The following is a 23,327-nucleotide window of genomic DNA, read 5'->3' as shown; positions in this document are numbered from 1 at the left end:
CTTCTTCACTTGCTTTGCTATCTTAGCGGTCTTTCGTTATCTTTCTGCAGGCAACTGGACCAAAACGTCTGTAGTTTTGCTGTTCTCTTATTCTTTCTCTTTCGTTCATCTTTCTCTCTTCCATTAACCTAATTGGGTTTACTTTACTTTATTTTCTTCCTTTCTTCTGAAGTGAAGATCCAACTTTTATCAAATATTATTTTTTTTCTCATTTTACTTGCAGTTTTACCCAATGAAAAAGTACATTTTTAATTTCATGTGTAATAATAACACATCCACAATAATTTGTGGATTAACCTATGCAACAAGCATATTGGTAAAAACAGAACCCCTGATCTAATATGGGTTACTGATTTGCATACCTTTTGATCAGATGTAGACCCTTGATTTGATATAGACTATAGACTATATTATGGTCCACATCAGGGGTGCCCAACAGGTGGATCGCGATCGTGTGAGGAAATAGTGTGAGGATTTTTAGGTGCTTACTACAGACAATAAAGTTAAAAATCAAATTTTGTAACGTTTGTGTATCATTTTAAAAACATATTACAAAAACCTGCATAAATACGGAAAGATTACAGTATATATTCCATGTATAACATTAGTGTAGATAATTTGTGTTCAAAAGGTCCTTGATGCCTTTCACCCCTAGGCTTCCTCAGAAGGACACAATTTTTCGAGCACATGAAACTCTATATATATGTTCTAAAGCAAAAAATAAATAGGATCGAAAAATATATATTTGCAATACTGTCATTATAATGCACTTCAATTAAAAATTAAGACCCATGAGATAGAGATCGCACCTACTTATTCAAGTCATCCAATTTGTACACATCCTCCAAGGAAATTCGACTGTCTTCCCCCCTTTAGAATATATGTATCAGATATCAGCAAGCACCACAAATCACTTATAAATGCAGGTTTGAATGCCGTGACCCTTTAGTGCTTTTGTGTTCAAAAGGTCCTTGATGCCTTTCACCCCTAGGCTTCCTCAGAAGGACACAATTTTTCGAGCACATGAAACTCTATATATATGTTCTAAAGCAAAAAATAAATAGGATCGAAAAATATATATTTGCAATACTGTCATTATAATGCACTTCAATTAAAAATTAAGACCCATGAGATAGAGATCGCACCTACTTATTCAAGTCATCCAATTTGTACACATCCTCCAAGGAAATTCGACTGTCTTCCCCCCTTTAGAATATATGTATCAGATATCAGCAAGCACCACAAATCACTTATAAATGCAGGTTTGAATGCCGTGACCCTTTAGTGCTAATTAACACCATTTTCTCATTATTACAGGGCGTTTCCTGTGTAATGGGAGATTCTTCCCCCATACGGGCATAGACAATCTCCAGCACTTTGAGTACCAGAGGCAGGTAAAACTTCAGCACTCAGTTGCCAAACCGAGTGGTGGAGCGTGGAACATGGTGCACTTGAACCATGATCTGAATGGGAGCAAAGTGTCTTATGTGTTTCCGGGTTTTCACACGGAAACATCTATCAAGGAGCGCAGGTGTGCACCACATGGGATTCTAATAATAACCAGTCCTATTTTAGGAAGATGGAAAATGAGAAATTGTAGGCAGAAATGGGAAAGCTTTGACCCTAGGAGAACCTCATTGAAACCTTTTTTCTGGGCTAAAACATCTTATATACCAAACACTATTATGTAATTCTGTTACTAAAATGGTTTATGAATTGATTTCAACATGAGTCAATATTAGGCTATGTGATATCCACAACAGTGAAACGCGTCAAGTTACCTTTTGAATACAAAATAATCTACATTAATGTTATACATGGAATATATTCTGTAATCTTTCTGGTATTTATGCAAGTTTTTGTAATATGTTTTTAAAATGATACACTATAAACTATTCAAAATTTTAATTTTAACTTTGTCTGTAGTAAGCACCTAAAAAATCATCACACTATTTTCTTTTTTGGACATATATATATACATGAGAAGGATGTGATGCTGCTTGTAATGCTCCCCCAATAAACTATCTATTTGAATCTTTCAAAGATCCACAAGTAGCCAATAGACCGTTCAGTTCTCCAGCTCCAGTATTTATTTTAGAGGAACTAACCCTATTGAAATGTTTCATTACATCATTATTGGTTTACTTTCAGAGAGTGAATCTGAGTTTTTTTTCTGTTCACTAATTTACTTATTTTATTTAATTCAATTAACCTTTGTTGCGATTTGTGCTTTGTCACATGAATTTGTTCAAGCCATATTTTCACTTAGGAGCTCACACCACAGAAAATTCAATTCTAAATTGTTATGCAGCCTGCAGAGCATTTTGCTAAGTGCTCCCCGAGGACTACACTACTTATTGTAAAGGCTTTATTAATTTGTACAAGTGACTAGAGATGTACATAAGCACAAAATGCATTGGCATTTTTATTCAGTAAATATCTTCTGCATGGATTTATACTGGTGTGTAGTGGCCTGTCTAATTGAACATCCATTCACAGACTTTTTCCAAAATAATGCACCTTTTAATGTAAATTATTAGGATAATACAAGTCATTGAGGAAAAATATTCGTATATTTGTATTTACATTGAATGCCTGGAATAACTAGTGTTATAGAAGTAAATGCAAATTTGGATTTGTACCTAGAGCTTATGGCAGCAAACTCACAGGTGGAGATTTCTTTCATGACTGATGAACTGAAAAACTGATGATGAGTGATGAACTTTCATCACTCCCCACTCTTTCTAAAAGTGTTACAGCACTGGTAGGCTACAAGCGTCCACCAATATTCCAGGTGTAATTGTGACTCACACTATCCTGCTACTCATCTTCAATTATTTACTGCAGATTAGCAGCTACAATTTTGGCCATACTGGTCAAAAACATCAGATATTTTAAATGCCAAATATGCTGGCTAATAAAATATAGGTTTATTATTTTTTTAGCATTTGTAATAAAAATGTTTTTGTTATTTTCCCCCTTTTTTAAATACTTTCATCTAACCAATAACTAAAATCTTATACAAACTTTTTGGCCCATATATGCCTCATGTGCTGAAGTCGGAGGCCTTCTTTTACTGTGTGCTGCTGAATCCACTGATCAAGCATTGGAAACTCCAGTGTCTCCTTCAGTCCTAACTCCTTTCTGGGCTGATGGACTGCCTGCATTTTCCCCATGTGAGCTGTCCACAACCCATCCTTCTTACTTATTGACTGTCTCATCTGTTAATCATAACTTCTATTCATGAATGGTATTTCTGATTCACAGACAGGATGTGATGAATAGTTCATGTCCCTGCTAGGTCCCATCGCCCAGATCTATGCTGTCACTATCTGGAAATTATCCTGAACAATGATGTGCGGATAATAAAGTATGGACACTATTGATACAAAAAATGGAAAACTTAGCTTATTGCTTATTCGGCTCTATTAGTAAAAAAGACTCATAACAAGAATGATATATATATATATATAATCACTGTTTCGGTAGGATTGCTCTCTTCAGCAGAGAAACTTTACCTTTGACTTTGATATCCACACCCTTGTATGTTTGTGTGCTGAGCCTATCAAGATAAATCCTCCCAGATATTATGTGGAATTTGAGCCCTAAGGAACAGTACGTGCATCAGCATGCAATATAATTTGTAATGTACACTTTCACTATCAGGTTGTTTTTGTTTTCATTTTCTTTGTCGTTTGTACCTGCAGACATTAGCAATTCAGTTTTATGTAAGTAGTTTGCTTGTTTCTTTTCTACCCAATGAACAGTGGCCTGTATGAGTGGTCTAAATACAAAAGTAAGTGTATTTAAAGTAAAGGTAGCAAGTATAAGGTAAAATAATTTATAGCAGCTGTTCTTTAAAATAAACACAAAGACATGCAAACGTTAATATGTATGCATAGCCAAAACTGCACCATTGGGTGAATTTTTTTCAAGTTGCTTCCCCAGAAACACAACAAGAAGTTACAGGACAAATTCCAAAATGAGAATGATTCCTTTTTTAGACCAATGTTTCTGAAACAAAAATGTCCCCATTTGGACTTACCCTTGCTGTCTTGCTCAGTGTCAATGGCCACTAATTCAGATACAGAGGTGAATCTCCACAATGGAACCAGCAACTAAAACCGACAGAAGTTCTAAACCTTAATAATATGCCTGCCTAAAATATAACTCTGCTTAGCTACAAGAGATTGGCTGGTTGGAAAACATTACCAAGAGTGATTTGCTGAACCAAAGACTTAATTGCCATACCCTAATAGAAACTCAAAAACGGGATGAGCACAACTAACTGGACATGGGTGAAAGTCAGTGCAATTTCACCCAGCATTTTCTGCTAAAAGTATTGGACAGTGGGAAGGTTTAATCATGAAAAAAGTCAGTAGACTTTTTTTCTGCTGTTTTAAGGTCTTGTCACATGTATTTGTCTGCTCACATTTTAACTTTAAGTGAATAAAATTTCTGAGGAGCATTTTGTGGAACAGAGACTTAGCCTTGTATGTCACGACTGAAAAATGATACAGCTCTAATTAGGACATTAATTTGTTCTACTTTGACTTTCTTTGATGTTTGAGCCCTCACACAAGCCTACAGCATTAGGGGTGTTGCCAGTCTCTCTTACATTTATGAAATGCCTTCTATAATTTATACTTTCCCATCTTCCCTTGTTCTTCCAAAAAATATAATAGTGGAGAGACATTAGATGGTGATGTGCACAATCCCTAATCAATATATGGAAGGAATATCGAATGCAAACTTCATCCACAACACCAATTCAGACTCTATATATATATATATATATATATATATATATATATATATATATATATTATATAGCAAATATAATAATAAAAAGTAATGGTCAAATATTCAAGTTCAAGAATTTTGAATGAATATATATATATATATATATATATATAGTTTGACTAATATAACCCTATCTGTGAAATCTCACAGTTGAAGCAAACCAAACAATTAGGTAGACGTTTGGCCATGGGGTAGGGGTATTAGAACCTTTGCAAATGCATCTGCCTACCTAATTCCACAGTTGATCATCTCTAGGGAGCTGACAGTCACAAAAAAAACAAATTAAGTCTCTGCTGAAAAATTGCAATGACTGACAAAACAAATGTTGCATTGCAATGACATATATAGTAAATTTGCCCCTTTTGTGTATTTCATAAAAATTACATTTTTTTGCCACTAGCCTACTACTTGGTGACTATATCAGAAAAACCTGCACTGTTAGATCACAGTCTTCTATCACTGAAAGTAATTTATCCTGCAAAGCTTGCATACAGCTCATCTTGTTATCCTATGCTTTCTTAATGCCTGGACTAATTGTCTTTGATCAGTGAGTACATGTAATCTGTGTCATGTAAGCAAAGATGCCTAACCCGCTTACTGACTAAAATGCCTATTCTCCTGAATTTTAGACATATACCTAATATACTGTAGCCTACTATTTGGGTTTTCATGGGCTGTAAAATGAATGAATTAGTTAACCTTAGGTACCTAGATCCAAGATGGATTTTGTTAAGGTGAACAAACTGCAGATATAAGTACTTCAATACAGATTCCATACAAAGTGTTCATAGGGGACCTCTGTACTATCTGCATTCTTTCTTCCTTCATTATGCTCATAAAAGAAGTCATTCCTCCAATCTAGGGCTGTCCAGCTGTACCCCCTTGTAGAACCATATGAGCCAACATTTAAATATACTGGTTTTGTCAAAATGGCCACGCAAGAAAATACAAGGAGACCATTAAATAAATAACTATGCTTTCAGTATTATTCATCAGAAGGATAATGCTTTATGAACTACATAAAGCATATTAATGTATTTAGGCTCAATCTAGTTCTGCTTTTGGTTTCCAAGCACGTGACCTAAGCTTGATTTGTGGTCAGAATATTTAGATGGCCTGGGGAGCCAGATTTGTGGGAATATTTTTTGCTTCTAGTAGCTGTTAGGTTCATAACCACATCACCAATATTTCTTTTTTTGTGAGTGCTTTCATATTAGGTAGGGAATTGCCATATATATCTTACCGTTATTTACATGCCTGGTTACAAACCTGCAGCTTTTTTACTCTTACTATATGGCCTTGGGGCCCCTGAAGACAATGGTCAGTTTTGTTGTTTACTCAAGCTAGTTCGGAAATAATATTCCTAGAGTAACTTCTAGAGATCAGTTGTTTGGTTTATTTCTTTCACATCATCTCACTTTTTTCTGTTTTTTTTTACTTTAACACAATAACATTGGATGATACATGTTAAGCATGCCTGATCCTCATATATACATCTTAATGCAATGATTTCATGTCAAAGACAAATTATCATTATACATATTGATATTAAACTAACATCCATAGTCATGTCACTAGCTGCCCAAAATGAGTTCACAAAGTAATGGAAATATAATTATTGTAAATCCATTGATAGGTAAGCTAGATATTTTCAGCTATGTCATTGTATTCTTTGCATTATAAATACGTTTGAGCAATGGGGTTCTTTGCAAATTTGTCAATTTATGTCGAGAGCTCCAGGATTGTCTAGAATGGTGACATGCAAACATCGAGATCTAGACTAGTATAATATTTGGAATTTGCTTGTGTACTGGTTTCTGCAGACTTTTGTGTGGGGTTTCAGAGCTACAACACCCAGCTGTATATCTGTGAGCCCTGGGCTTAGGGTTAAAACAGTTCCCAGAGAACATGCATTCCATGGCTGAAGTTGTGAAAGCCATCTCAGGGAGTGGACCACAAACTTGCTTGCTACTTGAAGGCTGCTGCGAGTATGTTGCATGTTATACAGTTTACAAAGTGTATTTGATTTGTAGTAGTTTGTCCCGTTTTATTGCACTTGTTCTAAGAATGATGGAGAGGATTCACAGTTCATTAACATCTTCTGTTTGGAAAGCTGTGACTTCTCTCCATCATTTCAAGAACAAGTCTAGTTGAATGTGGCTAACTACTGTACTACTAGCTGTACGAAGACCTGGATGAATGGCAACCTTTACAGACACAAAGTTTCATTAAATAACCTTTGACTTATTTAAGGCTTTATTCTATTTATTGTGGTTACTTTAAGTATATTCTATTTATTTTGGCTACTATAAGTGAAACAAATATCCTCCAAACCTAGAAATAAAAGTCTTATTATACTGCATCATGAAGTCCAAACTTACTTGTCTATGTATCATTAACACCTGAAAAGTGCTAGAATAGTGTTTTACAATCTGCTGAGACCCACAGTACATGACCTAGACTTTGCAACATCACCTACCAAAGAGATAGTAACATTAACATTGCAGCATTTTTATTTACTTTAAAATTTACAAATCTTTCACTAATTATTATTGTTTATTTTTGGTTGTTAAAGCTGATCAGTATCAGATCATAGTTCTTTAACTTACTATAATATATTATTCTTAAGCCTTGCAAAGGAGATAAATTCCTGAATGCTGAAAATCTTGCACTGGTACATCCATCACTCTAGCAATCCAACACAATGGATTGCTAAACAACTGGCTGCTAACAACTGCAGTTGTTTCATATTATTTGGTGGATGCAGCGTTGGCCATCCTGTTCTTCCCTCTCTATAGAATGGAACGGCTCTGTCAGAAGATAGTTTCCAGCAACAATAATTTTACAGATGTATGTAGCCCTATCTGATAATGCACTACAGTCTATTAGGTTACAATATATATATGTTTATATTTTTTTTTTTTATCTGTTTACAGCAGTGATTTTCAACCACAGTGTCGCGGCACATTAGTGTGCGGTAGAGATCTTCAGGTGTACCGTGGGAAATTACCATTGTCGAGTGTCTGTGCTGTAGTGACTGGCAGAGTAATGTAGTACTCTTCCATGTCAGTGGGTGGCAGTAGGTAGCTTAGTTGCCTTGTTTATTCTTAGAGACAAGAGAATTATCTACAGAATGTCATTTTGTAACATCTTTGATTTGTGGTGTGTCGCAGGATTTTTTTTTTAATGTAAAAAATGTGCCGTGGCTCAAAAAAGGTTGAAAAACGCTGGTTTACAGCACACAGGTCAGGTAATGGCTTTTTGTCTTCTCCTCAGACCTAAATGCTTAGGGATCTTCCCTTATAATCGAAAACTTTTGTATACATAGGGCATTGTTATGGTCTTTGTTGATAGGCTTTTATTAGCATCAGAGTTCCTGTGCCCATACTAGGTAAGAGGAATGTGTAAGCCACTTGAAGTAGGTTATGCAGCTTAGGAAATCTAGTGAACCTGTCAGTAAACACCAATTTATCTCAGAACTATCTCATATTAGTCTACTTGGACCTAACTTTGCCAACATCTGTGGTTACAGACATTTAAGGTCGATTTTTTTTAACATAATTGAAAATATTTAGGTATATTTAGAGCCAAAACTGTTTTTAATTGGATTGAGTTGGAAATAGCGAAAACCCTTGTTTTTTTTTTTTTCCTCCCATATTTAGCTGATTGAGGAGAATTCATTTCACTTCCTGTCATATAGGCACAACATGCCAGAGTAAATATCTAAATTTTATGAAAATCCTCTCTTACATAGTTGTATTTACAACTCACTACTTCATTCAAAAAATTAATGTTTTGGCTTTATATACATAAAGGTATGCATCAAAAAATGGTCAAAGACTAGAAACAAGCTTCTAAAGACAGTTCCAGAGAATGCTGCTAATACATTCCTTTTACGATTCAATGCTTTCCCTTTTGTGTTCTCTGCATACCTGTCAAAATTACTTACATGCCACATTTTATATTTCTCTTAGCAAGATCCATTCTAAAAGATCAGAGAAAAGAAAGCTAGAAAAGACAGGGTAAAGAAAGCACATAAAAAGTAAAATAGTGTCAAATAAACAAACCAACCCATTTAACTACCAAAAGTCAGTCTTCCAATACTTTCTGTTACTGTAGTACGGGAAACACTCTGCTGTCTGCCAAAGTTTGAGCACCAAGGTTTTGAACCCTCTATGTAAATAAATCTATGGCTTTACCATGATTACAGCATACTGATTAAACAGTTTTATAAACTTCCAATAAAATAAGTTGCTGGTGAAGTTTCTGAAACTGATTCCTATCCTGTTCCAGATCCATGGCGTCTTTGAGCCTGCACCTTAAAAATGACAATTTTAGCATCTCTAATATTTCTAGATGCGATTAGTTTATATGAACTATGGACGATAAAGCAATTTTCTGTTGTTGCTCTGCAGATTTAATTTTTCACAAAGTTTTGTAAAGCCTGGTCATTCATATTGAAATGTTTATAAAGATTGTATGTTCTCTCTGTTGTATGATATAGACATCAGTGCTCCACATGGGTTCTTGTTTAATTCTAAGCATATGAAGTCTAGTACCCATAGCAGAAGAGTATGAGAAGGCATTGCCAAAGAACAATTTGTGTTTATTTCTTTTTTCTATTTCTTCTGTCAGCTCCGCTCCCCTGATTGCTATTGCAGCCCTTTACTAGTTGTATGTGTTCTTGGATAGAGTTTCTCTATCCAAGAACACAGGGAGTCCTGTGTTCCTGGATAGAGAAACTCTATCCAGGAATAGGGATAGTGCTCTCCAATTGGCTGAAATTGCCAATTTCTTTCAATACCTCCTTTAATTGTCATAGAAAAATAGTGTATTATTCTGCAATAACTGTTTAGCCCTCAAGATGTTCATCAAAATACCTTCCTTTTCTAAAAAATATAGCGGTGATGACCTTTCCTGCTGCCATTTGGTTCTAAATTTTCTTCGGCCAGAGGAAACCCATGTGCTGCTACTGAAATTATTGTGTGGTCTCCTGGGTAGATCAACAGAGATACGTTTTGCCCAAAATGCTGCAAAATCAAGTTGGAGATGTTCACTCAATATCATGCTCATCAGATTTAAACACATTCCATGGATATCTTTCCGTAACTGTTTTAGTTGGGATTTACCAATCTGCCAAAATTCGGTGATGAACATCAACAATTGCAGCAGTGCTAAAAGCTTGCACATGACTTCTCCACTTGTTTTTTGAAGCTTTTTTTTTTCTCCAGGGACTGGAACCTCCTGATGGGCTGCAATTCAACACCTAAATTTACACACAATTAACCCTGATTTATTAATGCTCTCCAAGGCTGGAGAAGATACTTTCATCAGTGAATTTGGGTGATCCAGCAAACCTGAAATGGATTTCTTCAAAATCATATGATATTTGTTAGCAAATGTTTTCAATCCTGGACCAGATCCATTCTAGGTTTGCTGGATCACCCAGATTCACTGATGAAAGTGTATCCTTTCCAGTCTTGGAGAGCTTTAATAAATCAGCCATATTGTCTTGACATTTGTCAATATTCTGCTAAATAAGTCACAAAAAAAAGAAAAAAACAGCAATACAATCCTGAAAATTGGCACTTAACAATATAAAACCGCATTCTTGTTGGGTACATTGACAAAATAGATCTTTTAGATTTTAGGAAGAGGGTAAGCTGATAACATTTTAGCACTATACAGTGGCTAACTATTATTAACAGGGGCTGAATGGTGTTATTACTGGCACTGTCGTGCTTAGTATTGCACTTATTTCTGACCAGGGAGAGGTTATTTTACTTAGGTCTCTAATGTTCCCTGCACCATCCTTGACTCGTAGTAAGTTTACATAACCTCGCCACCAGCATTTCATTTTTTGCCCAGATATTTGTTCAGTTTTTATAATAAGGGTCTTTTCCCATTTTTTCATAAAATTCCTCAAGTCCTCAATTTTTTTTTCAATGTCTTACCACTCATTCTGAAAATGAGAGTTACCTTGCTGTTAGGCTGCATTTCAGAACACTTTTTAGCTCAGTGGTTCAAAATAGGTTGAACCCAGAATGCCAAAAAAACAACTAACATTTTTTAAAATACCAGCCCCACATTTACCCTTATAAAATCTTCCCTTTAAAATCCATTTTTTTTTTTACATTTTAATTGTTGCTGTGTTTTAGTTAATAAATATGTTTATGTCACAAACATTACACACCTAAAGACCAGTTTTTACTTTAATTACAATGACAAAACCAGAATGATATCTTCACAATAATATCAAAATAGAATCGTTCCTATGGATAGAGAGCCTCCCTTCATTCTCGTTAAATTAGCAAGTTTATCCTAAATGTATATCCAAACACAATAACTAAAATATCATTAGCTTTAACACGTTAATGTAAATCCAAAAAATTGTTTTCAATCTTTTAAATCTAAAAAAAATGTCTATTATAATCATTGGTAATATTGATAAACAACATTTTTGTGGTATACTAGTGGTACCACTCGGAGAGAGAAAGGGAGGGGTTTTTAGGCTTGATTATGTAGTATTCCAAAACATATACATAAATTTTCATAACAGAATGGTAAATTTAAAATACAAACTTTTTATTAGATCACTTGTATGACCCTTACCCCAAATGCATTTTATTCATGCACTGGGGAGGGGTTCCTGTTCTACAAAGCTGCCGTATAGACGGCTATATAATGCCGTCTATGAATGCTATATTACATACGGTATGTTATTTCATATCGCATAAAACCCAACACGTTTCGCCCTACTGGGCTTTTACCAGGGGATTGGGGAACTTGGTGTTTGTTACTTCTTAGTCACAAATACCATAGGGGAATACATAGCTTTTGCTTGTTTCAAGGGGAAATGACTTATTGAACAGGTTGACCATTTATATTTAGTGGAAAGTACTGTTATAGGCATCCAATCAATTAGTTATCATGGTTGTAAAATCTGAATTGATTATGGCTATTTATATCTTTTGCTTGGTATAGAGTTATTGCTTGTTATTGCTTCTAATTGAGCAAAGCAACAGGTCTCCTACAAGTTTAAATGTCTATAAAGGAAATTTAAAATACAAACTTTTTATTAGATCACTTGTATGATCCCCCTGTTTAATCAGAGGTTTGTGGTGGTATATTAGCGGGCCAGGCAGCAGCCTTTCCCGCAGGGGCTGCTGCAGTGTCTGGTCCACCCTTATACTGCAGCAGCCCCTGCTGGAAAGGCTGAAAGACATTTAAACTGTGTAATATATAGCATTCATAGACGCCATTGTAAAGCTTTGTAGAACAAGACCCCTCCCCACTGCATGAATATAATGCATTTGGTGTAAGGGTCATACAAGTGACCTAATAAAAAGTTTGTATTTTAAATTTACCACTCTTTAATGAAAATTGATATACATATTTTGGAATACTAAATAATCAAGCCCAAAAACCCCTCCCTTTCTCTCTCCGAGTGGTACCACTAGTATACCCACAAAAATGTTGTTTATTTATATATGACTGGAGGGTTGGCTGCAAAATTAAAATTTAATCACCAATCACACTATAATTATTCAAACCAATTGTACATTGGTAATATTTGTATTCACTTGAACTTGTCCAGGCACTTCCTGCTATGGGGTGAGAACTGTGTTCTAACTGTGGATCTGTACTGTGATCCTAACACATGCACCCTCTGATGGATGCTGAAATTCATGGTTTAGTGATGTCACTATCAGGGTGTTCCTGAGCAATGAGTAGCCAATACTGAAAGTGAGCAAATGGAGAGAAACACTAATTTAAGTTCCTCTCCTTAAAGTACAAAGTGACAATACAATTGCAAATTCCAGATAGCTTTGTCTAAGAAATGCTAAAAGAGGAACAGTACTCAAAAACAAAAAAAAAAATACATTTACCTTTAATCCCACAGGGCAGTCCAATCACTTTGGGGGTGTCCAGCATCCATTCCCACATCATTTCGGCATCCGCCACCATCTTTGTCTTCTCTGGGTTCTTCATCCTAGGTCACCCGACCCAGGCCTAAGATCGGGTGACGTAGGATGAAAAAAAACTTTGCTGATCTCACTGCGCATGCGTGAGATCGGCAAATTTTTTCTTTTTGAGCAAAAAGGCTTCTCTGGCATGTGCAGAAGGAGTGTCCAAGACAAGGCTTTGCGCTTCCATTTTTTCCTGACTGCCTAGGCGGACGAGAATTAGGGGACGGTGCTGAACCCTTTTTTTTCTTTATCTAAAGTGTTGAATCTAAAAATAAACAAAAAAAATGAATTCTTACATTACAGAAACAGGTTCTCTACCCTTGTATGTAAAGTGAAAGAGTTAGGTACGCTTTAGGTCCAGCCAGGACAAAAAGGTAAAAAAAAAACAAGAATGCAAAGAGGGGAAGGAGGGAGAATGTTTTAAATCTTTTTTTTAGAATCCTGTTTTATTGTGCACATCACTACTCTATACTAGTTCCTCTTTACTCTTTGACTTCCTGGAATTTCTGGATTTCTTGGAATTATGTGTATGCCTTTCTGTTTGCTGCTGCAGGCTAACCTGAAATCTTTCCTACAACCCTCCGTGATGCACAAATCTGTCTCAAATGAATTTCCATCTGGTTTACCCATTGATGTCTGGGGAATACAATTACTGTAAGGTCTACATATTTCACAAATGTGTACTACGGTATTCTAGCAGTTGTAGACAAAAACAGGTTGCAATCAGAAAGAACACAGAATACAGTTTATTTGGTACACTGAGTATTGAATATCCTAATTTGCAATATGGTATATATCCACTTGAAATATCAGTAGCTTACTGACTGGAGTATCAACATGTTTTTATTCCTTTTCATTGTAGACCTAATTATTGCTTATTTACACAAAATGTACAACACTGGTCAAAAATTAGAAAATGAGTAAAAGGAATAAAAAAGACAATCTACTTATTAGGAGACTTTTGGTGAATAATATTAGGCTCTATTGATGTGCAAAATGCTGGCATTTTAACACCATAAACATGACTAGTAGGGAAAAGAGAAGGTGCAACATATTGGTGTTTTGCTACTTCTATCGCTAGAATTGGGTAGGTTTTAGATCAACTTATATTACACATTTGCAATTGAATCTGCAAGGAAGTACAGAACAGGGAGAAAAAAAATCTTCCTCAGGCAATACAATTCACTTGTACAATATAAATGCACACATATACACTACAACTATTTCAGCTGCTTTTAGGTGTGTGTCTGGAGTTTGGCTTTGAAATCATGGAACATTTGTGTGTTTAGGTTTTAGGTAAATCACTTTATGGATGGCACATACCTTCCCCCAGGCTAGACTATCTTTTGAATTTAGTGTTCATGTATTTATCTTCCTTTTAGAGTTGGAAGTAATCATGAGAGACCAATATTTAGCCCTTATTAACTGTACAGAAAGCAGACACTGAACAGTCTTCTGTCTATGAAAATAACAATTATACATTGAGTAGGAGGGATTATTTTCTTTTCTATTTCATTGCGGAAATTCACTTTACCAATAATATTCATTATGAGTTTATTGATTAATCTTGAACAATATTCTTTTAAGCAGGGCAGTTAACTTTATTTCATTCTGTTTTCAGCAACTCCTACACTACACAAGATGGTAGATGAGGGGAGACTGCTATTTATAGAAATGAATACAGATCTCTGTAAAGTTCATGTCTCCTTGGCAGACATCCACAAGGAAAATGAAGTGGTAAACATTTACATATGCAGAGAGATCTAGCAATGACCCTTGTATGAAAAGGCAATCAAACACATGACGCTGTCTTGCACACTGCAGCCTGGCACACCTTCTGCCCTTAGGGAAGAAATAGAAAAGGCAAAGGCATATTTTATATAAGTGTCTGTGTGTATCATCTGGAGACAAGCCTAAAATTCTGCTATAGAATTCATGTTGCACAACTTGACTGTGCACTGTAGTTATTTTGTTTTTGTGTATATGAATCATCCTATTTTTATTTATTTTTTTTAGATATAGCAAAACTATATATTTTGTTTATAAAAAAAAACTAGGAAACCCTGAAATCAATCAAACTCACCAAGGGGTGGATTCAAAATCACAAACTGAAAATCAAAGTAGAAAACTGAATGATTAATTTTGCTTGAACTAAACCAACTGTTAATGTGGTTTAGTTTTGTGCATGGTATGTGCTCCTTACAATGTCTGGGTTTGCTTCTGATGAGATGGATGTTGGTGCGATGGGGAATCTCTACCCAGACCCTTGATCACCTGGAAGGGCATTAGTGAGCTCCTGATCTGCACTCAAATATAATGTCCCAGAGGGTCTCTACTGGATTTAGGATATGTAGGAGCCAGTCCATGGCATCACTTTCTTTATCTTCCAGGAACTGATTACACACACTGGCCCCAGGAGGTCGAGTATTTTCTGTCCCCAGACAGCATCGTCTGACTGTGGGTTTGAGGATTTCATCCTGATAAGCCCAGTCAAGGTACCAATTAGCTAGCACATGGCCTGTGTAGCAAAAAATCTAGGTAGATATATGGCATACACAATACCTTCTCAACAAACTTGCTCCTTAGTTGTATAAGAAATTGTGGATATGACAACTTATAAATACTGCAAAACTCCTTTATTCTAAATAAGGGCCTGTGTATTTTAATAGATGTAAGGCTTTTGTCATCAGATTAGACTCATATGAAATTTATCAATAGGTCAATGACAACTTTTTGCCGTACTTTGAGTAGGTTTTGCATTTCCATTGGAGTGCATGTACAATGCCAGAATGTTCACATAGTAAATTCAAAAAGTTTAGTGTCATATGCGGTGTGTGTTTTTCCACTAAATGTAAAAAAAAAAAAACTTTTAATGCAAAAAGGCAAATGTCAGCAAGAATTTAAACTAGGCTTGTACCCTTGCCTTTTTTATTTGTGTGCTCCAAAAACATTAATCAGTGTGAATTATTATTTTGTGCCATTTCAAACATATAATAATGTCAAGTAAAAGTTCACATCTAGATCTAATGTGCATAGTTTTTTAGTGGGCCGTTCTACAATCAAATACTGGATACAGAAATATGTCTAATCCGTATGTTTTCCTGGGCTATATTTAGAATAACTTACAAATACTCTCCTGCAATAAAGCAATAGACAGGAGTGAGCCGGGAGCATCGGGCATGTTCCACATACTGCAGACAACGTTCCTTGGGAACAGAAGACATTCAAAAGTGAAGCAAACAATTTGATTAGTGCTTATACATATTAAGCCTTTTGTATCCAGTGTCAGAAGTGACTAGCAAGCATGACAAATATTTAGTGAGTGACCCCTCTTAATGTGGTCTAATTCTCCTAATTAGAGTCACTATATCCTTAATTTTACAGTAGCTAATACCACTCATGTGTAACATCTTTATTCTCTTGGTCTTTGATCTGTTTTTCTTGATCTAGCTTGACGCAAACAAAACTTTACATGTTTTGAAGAGTTACTTTTGTAATCTGGTAACCATCCAATAAATACTATCATGTCTGCATGGCTCTAACTTTTCTTGAAAGCCCAGTGAAAAATGTTGGTATATGTGTATGTTCCTGCTTGAAACCCTACTTCCATACCCTACAACGTTTCAAAATGGTATACCTGCCCTGCTCAACCTATACCCACATGCTTATGGCCACATTGCCCCTGATTCATCAAGCAAAATCGGATTATCGGTCGCGCATTCGTATTAGCGATCCGGAATCGTGCGCGATCGCGCTATTCAACAACTGAAAAAGCTCGCGCACGGAGTTGTGAAGGCTGGAATCCGGCTGGCAGTGAGGCGAGTGTACGCGCATACTCGAGTCCGGACCGCGGTAATCCGCGATCGCTGGCCGCGCGTACTTTCGCGCTTCCAGCGAGCGCGGATTTCATTGATGAATCAGGGGCATTGCGTTAAATAGCAGATGTGGCTCCAAAGGCTATATACATTGTGTTTATACTATTAGCTTGTGAGCCCCTCTGAGGGGTCCTTGGTGCTATGACTGTGGACAACCAGTTCAGACAATTTACATCTTGTGATGTGTTTGTGACAATTGGCATAGAAAACATTTTTGAACTACAGTAAAAAAAAAAATCTGAAGAGCAAGGTTAATATTAAAAGAAGATGCACAAATCCTGGAATGAATGCTATTTGTTTGCTTTAGATTTTTTTCCCTTTTTGCTAATTACGCTTTACTTGTATTTTTTACTGATATGTGCATACATTTTGTATAAAAAGATTGTATATACCATTAAATAATATATGGGATTAACTTTTCCTTTAAACCATTTAGACCAACAATAAAATTTTGTTCAGAATGAAGGATTTATGATGCAGTGACATTTGCATAGCTCTCTAGATAAGTGACAGATAATTTGGCTATAATTGTGTAACAGTGCACATCCACACCAATGATTGTTAACGCTGAATGCTACAACTGCAGAGGTTTAGGCAATTTTCATATATATAGTTAGGGCCTACAGTATATACATGTATCATGTTTTTAATTCCTCTCCCGGGAATCTGCCGTATGTTTTAGAGTGTTGCTGTGAACTATTCCTGAATTAGATGTTGCCATAACAACATTTATTGGCAGAGACTGGGAGGCAGAATGTAAACTGATTTTTAGCTACCATGGGTTGCGTCATTGTGTAGGCTCATCAAAAGCAGCATGCAGAACACTACAATAAATGCACAGACAACTGGGAGTTTTTAAAAGAACGTATTTGCATATTGTAACTAAAAATAATTTTTACTGATGATGTGAAATTATACAAATGTCAACTTTTTGGTATCTTTTCAAACCTTAGAAACCTTTACATACAAGTATCTATATTGGCAAGACTGATCATGTCCCCTGCTGTTTGATCAAATATATTTTTATTAAAAGACCATGTTAGGTGTTTTGTGACATGGGTAACATGAAATGTAAAAGTTATCTTGGCATTGCTGTAATGCACCAAGTGCGCCTTTGTCTGTTTGATGGTAATATGGTGATCCTAAAACTTTGTGCACTCTCACTGGTCCATATGTTGTTAGACACGTGTACTTTCACCTTTCTCTCATGGCAATTATTACATTATTCAACAATTTGTGCTTCAGTAGCTGTAGGATCTGACCAGATGGGCCTTCCCTAAATCTTGACCTGTTTACCTGCCCACATTTACGAGTGTGTGTGTGTGCGCGCGCTCCTTAGCCTATGCAAGCACTTTCCTACAGCTGTCAGTCTTGGCACATACAGGGCCTGATTTATTAAAGCTCTACAAGGCTGGAGTAGATACACTTTAGTCAGTGAACCTGGGTGATCCCAGAAAACCTGGAATGGATTTCTTCAAAATCATTTGCTAGGAAATGTTTTGAATCCTGGACCATTCCATTCCAGGTTTGCTGGATTACCCAGCTTCACTGATGAAAGTGTATCCTCTCTAGCCTTGGAAAGCTTTAATATATCAGGGCCACACTGTTTGCCTTGGTAATAAAAACAGACATGTGACCTAAATCTAAGTCAAATGTAAATTCAGAAAATCTGTGTAGAATGCAGGGAGTAATTAGAAAAATTAGGGGACCTTGAACACACAATTTGCTGTGTTGGAGCAGGAGTGAGTTGTAGATTGTAGATGTAGGCTAGCAGCAGCTAAAGCCATGAATGCAATGTTTTATGATGTATCTGCATTTGGATTCTATGATGACAATAAAAGAACAAACAAGATTATGGGATCCTTGGACTGAAAAAGAAACATCAAGGGAAAAAGAAGTGGATGCAAATGAACCATGGCAACATACCACAGAGAGATGAAACATATTGTCAGGTCATGGGGTGGCTGATAATTTCAGCTCCAGCCATTTGCATGCTGCTTTTCCAGAGTTTTAGCCAAAGGTTGGCACAATGTTTTGGAGTCATGCAAGTATATCTGGTATGGGCATTTATTTTTCATTATAATGCCAATAGGTAATTCTATCCAGTCTGCTTTAAATACACAAACAACATTATTGTCATCCCCATTCACCTGTACCAGCAAAGAAAAGCAGTCAATAATTAGTTGAAACCACAACAAAATCCAGCATCAGCATTTAGTAACATCATCTCTTTTATGTGTTGGGAGAGGGCAGGAGGTTTGCCATCATAATCTCTGTGTATACACAAGTTTATTTGTGTTACTTTCTATTTATCAATGTTTGAGAAGCCAAACATTGACGGGCCACGTGCATGCTTGTTTACAGACTGCCATGCATGTCAGGGCCAAGGAGCGGGCAGATGGCTAGGGAATAGGCACACAAAAGGAACTTTTCAAAAGGTAAACTAATATTTTTTTCTGCATCTTATTCTAGCACCTTCAAATCAGCAGCATCTGGTGGAGAATTTTCCAGATTCCATGCTAGACAAAAACTTTGTATTTAATCTTTAGACAATGACTATATTTTCTGTTCTATGACCCCATCATACAGCAATCTGTAGATTACCAGGTCTATAAACCAATGGCCCAGGTTAAAATCCAAGGGCTTTCCTGCCGATGCTCCAGCATTTAGGCATTCTGCAATACCGCAATGTACTTTAATAGGTAGTGTCATCAACTAGTCAAATGGATTGTCTACAGCAAGACTGATGTTCATAAAAAGGGGCCAGGGATATTTAATCCAATAATTTTAGGTACCTAATCCTCACACCACTTGCCACTATCATCATGATATATATATGCAGAACAAGAATTTTGACCGAAAATGATCGATTCAACTTGTTACCTCCTAGATTGTAAGCTCTTTGGGGCAGGGTCCTCTTTTCCTGTGTCACTGTCTGTATCTGTCGATCATTTGCAATACCTGTTTAATGTACAGCGCTTCGTAATATGTTGGCGCTATACAAATCCTGTTTAATAATAATATTATTACTCTAGATGATTTTTCTGTTAAAGAGAGGTTAGAGAACATGTCAACAACCTGTTTGCTTTATAGGTCTACTATAATTTCAATATGATGTTCACTTTTAAGTGTGTATTGTCCTATGATGAACGCACTAGGGTTTAATTTGTTTTTGCAGCATTAACAAAATGAAAGACAGCAGCAGCAATACAAAGCTTGCTCACAACATTCAATACTCTAGAGTATGTACTTAGTAATAGTAAATTGTTATATGTCCTGTCTTGTCCCACTGAGCACCGAATGCTTTATAATATTAGGAGGTTTCATGTTTATGGCTATTTGGCAGCTCTAAAAAGTACACAATTATTTTTTCCCCACAGCTGTTATCAATTACAGTTACTTAAAATAGCACTGTAATATTTTTATCCTGTGAACTGATCCATCTGTCTTTGTAAGTTCAGGAAGAGTTTTTTGGTCCCCCATCAAGCAACATTTGCTTATTTGTCCATGAGGTTTTGCTTTACTTTCTTCTGGACTGAAATGTTGGGATTTCAGCCTAGACAACTGTGTGGCATTAGTTGTCTTTTTATAATGGGATGCTTGACTGGCAGTCAGTATTTCAATTTGTCCTATTTCTACAGCTTTCGTTCATGGTTAGCTAACCCTGTCATTCCATATATTAATTAGATTTGGGAAACAAGCTACAGGCAGAACGATGTAGGAAGCATTAATCCCATGTGTAAATATATATATGTGTTTCTACACATTGCTAGAACAACTCGTACAAAATACATTGAACAAAATGTCATGTTTACAAATGTTTCAGGAGCACAACTTTTAGCAAACAGAAAAGACATTAAGGAGTGGAACTCTGGCTATACATGGAAAAAATTATTCATTGAATACAATGCATAACTCATTGACCCATATATTCCTGGCCAATATGTTAGAAGGCTGTTTGTGATCCTGACTAGTTAGTTTACTCCTATGATCATACAGTATGAATTTTATTAGCCTACTTAGATTTGTAATATGCATCACCTGTATCTGTGCATAAAGTATATTTACAGTTCTAGACCCTCCAATGGGGAGAAATATTCACTGCAAGCCAACCTTACCTAGACACATTGGGCCTGATTTATTAAAGCTGTCCAAGGCTGGAGAGGATACACTTTTATCATTAAAGCGGGGTGATTCAGCATACCTAGAATGTACCTGGTCCAGGATTCAAAACATTTGCTAACAAATAGCAAATTATTTTTATGTAATCCATTCCAGGTTTGCTGGATCACGATGAAAACTTCAACTTCAACGATGAAAGTGTATCTTCTCCAGCCTTTAACATCTTTAATTAAATCAGGGCCATTATCCTAATTTCTTTGAATCCTACTAGGGATGGCCACCAGCGAGGAGCTACCAAGCTGTATGGTAGATACTACTTTCAGGGGTTATTTTGACAAATATTTTCTAAATATTATTCACTTATAATATTGATTAATATCAGGCCCCATGTTTTTATGAAATTACTGGTCAATATAACACAAGAAATCTGGTTCCTTGCATGTTAATATTATTAAACAAGATGTTCTTATGTAAAGCCACTTTTTATAGCAGAAAATACTGCAAGTATTTTGGTTTGTGTGTGTGTAGAGATAGATACATTTTACATTAATAGAAATGTAGGCAGTCAGACAGAACAATACATTCCAAGTAGATGTTTCTGTTTGCTTTTTTGGCATATAAACCCTATAACAAAAGGGCCACAGTGTACTTTGAAATGAAAATGAAGTTCTTGAGACGAATAACTATATTTTGTTTTGTTTTTTAATAGGAAGCTTGAATATTGTCCATGCAGTTGGAGGAAAAAATGCTTTCCAATTGGTTTGGGTAGAGGAAGGTGATACAAAGTGGTTGTTTAAAAAGTAATCTGCTGGATTCATACAGCTAATGCAGTCAGACCATATGTTCAGTGCTTTAGGGAGATTAGGAAATAAAATTAGAAATACTGGTTGGTTTTCAATGCCTTTTTTTCCCACACTTCCCATGCCAGTGATGGTCTTAAGCAAGGCACAACATGCACTTTTATTTTCCCAAAGTAAACAAAAACCGAAGTTATAGAAAAACTTTTTTTAATTATTAAGAAGGCTGCTAATGTTTCCTTTGGTAACACATTTCATGTAAGCACCACTGCATTTAAAGAGGAAAGAAAAAATATTACTGTGTGAAATTTATATTACAGATAACAAAACGGCATATACCAGACTAAAATATATCCTGTATTATACAAATATCAACTAAACAAAACATGTTAAGAAGAACACTGACCATAGTGAACATAATTTTAACTGTTTCTGTTTAAATTCTTTTTCTAGATTTGCTTAAGAATTTGCACATTAAGTCTGAAGTTGTTCTTATCTTTTCTGGCAGGTTCAGCAATGGTGAATACAACTTTCTGTTCATGGCCGATCTTAAAAGGTTTCCACTAGAAATGATTTATTTCCGATCAGTCAGTCAGGACCTGACTGGATAAATATGGGATGTGCCTCAGCTAAACATGTATCTACTGTACAGAACGAGGAGGATACACAAAACGGCAAGAACTACCAAAATGGAGATGCCTTTTGTGGTAAGTTTTTTCCCATATAATGAAGACCTAATTCACATTATAGGCTTTATAGGGATTTTTACTTTACAACCACAATAATGTTTATTGAACTTTCCGTAATATTTTCCATCTGCCTTTACTGGTGGGATTATAGTATGCAGCTCATATTTTTCTGATGTAACCACAGACTTCAAATATATTCTCAGATTTCCAGGTCATTCTAACACAAGATATGATTCCACCGGTGCATTTTAGATCTGCTCTGCAGTCCATCCAGTTCGCCCCTGCCAAAGTAGGACCCACCAAGGGAAAATCCTTCTTGCTTAAAAATGCCTAAACTGTTTAGGCTAACCCACCCATGGAGTCACCAACACAAATCTGGTTAAGCATACATCCCTTTTTTAATCCATACTCTTACCTGTCTTACCTAAATACGTCTGTGGCATTGGTTTGCAAAAAAAAAATCATATAATTATACTTGTTTTGGAAAATAATGAGGTTTGGATTCATTGTTTCTTCATATTTATGGCAAATGATGCATGGCCAGTGAAGTCAGCAGGCTTAGAATTGACTGTAAAGCTACAAATGCAAGGAGAAGGCAAAAAAAAACCATTGTATTAGCTTAATGAAACTTGTGTAACTGACAAACTTCACAGGAAGGGTCGGTTAGTAAACTGATTTCATTCTGAACATTTGGGGTTGGGTGCTAAATGTAAAACCAATGTGCACCTAAACCACTTCAAATCATATTCCTGACATTTACTACATCCCCTTATCGTTAGGCCCATTATCCATGATAAAAACTGATCCCAATAAATTATAAATTGCGGTATCATCTAAGATATTTTCTAGTAAAACATCTCTCTGTACTCTGTTTCTCTAATACATATCTAGTACCAGACCATGGAGACTTTTTATTGTGTTTGTATTTCTTTTGTAATTTGTTTCTCACAGTTTCTGGTGAAACCGTTGCTTGCAAGAAAACCTCCACAACCACCAGGTAGCATTAAAAATCCCACATGGGTTCAAATCCAGTCCCATTCTATTCAAAACTAAAAAAGGATTTGTTATTTT

General features: G+C 35.9%; 1 protein-coding gene across 1 annotated transcript in view; it reads left to right on the top strand.

Moving 5' to 3' along the window:
• C8H1orf21 (chromosome 8 C1orf21 homolog) overlaps positions 1 to 23,327 on the top strand; it is a 57,286-nt gene that overhangs the window by 14,504 nt on the left and 19,455 nt on the right. Inside the window, exon 2 of the mRNA XM_072420115.1 lies at positions 22,076 to 22,274. Coding sequence (XP_072276216.1) covers positions 22,181 to 22,274 — 94 coding nt within the window. The 5' untranslated portion in view covers positions 22,076 to 22,180. The remainder of the gene's footprint in view (positions 1 to 22,075; positions 22,275 to 23,327) is intronic.

Source organism: Pyxicephalus adspersus, chromosome 8 (assembly GCF_032062135.1).
Source record: "Pyxicephalus adspersus chromosome 8, UCB_Pads_2.0, whole genome shotgun sequence".
In the NCBI taxonomy this organism is placed as follows: domain Eukaryota; kingdom Metazoa; phylum Chordata; class Amphibia; order Anura; family Pyxicephalidae; genus Pyxicephalus; species Pyxicephalus adspersus.
This window is presented reverse-complemented; position numbering and strand designations above follow the sequence as displayed.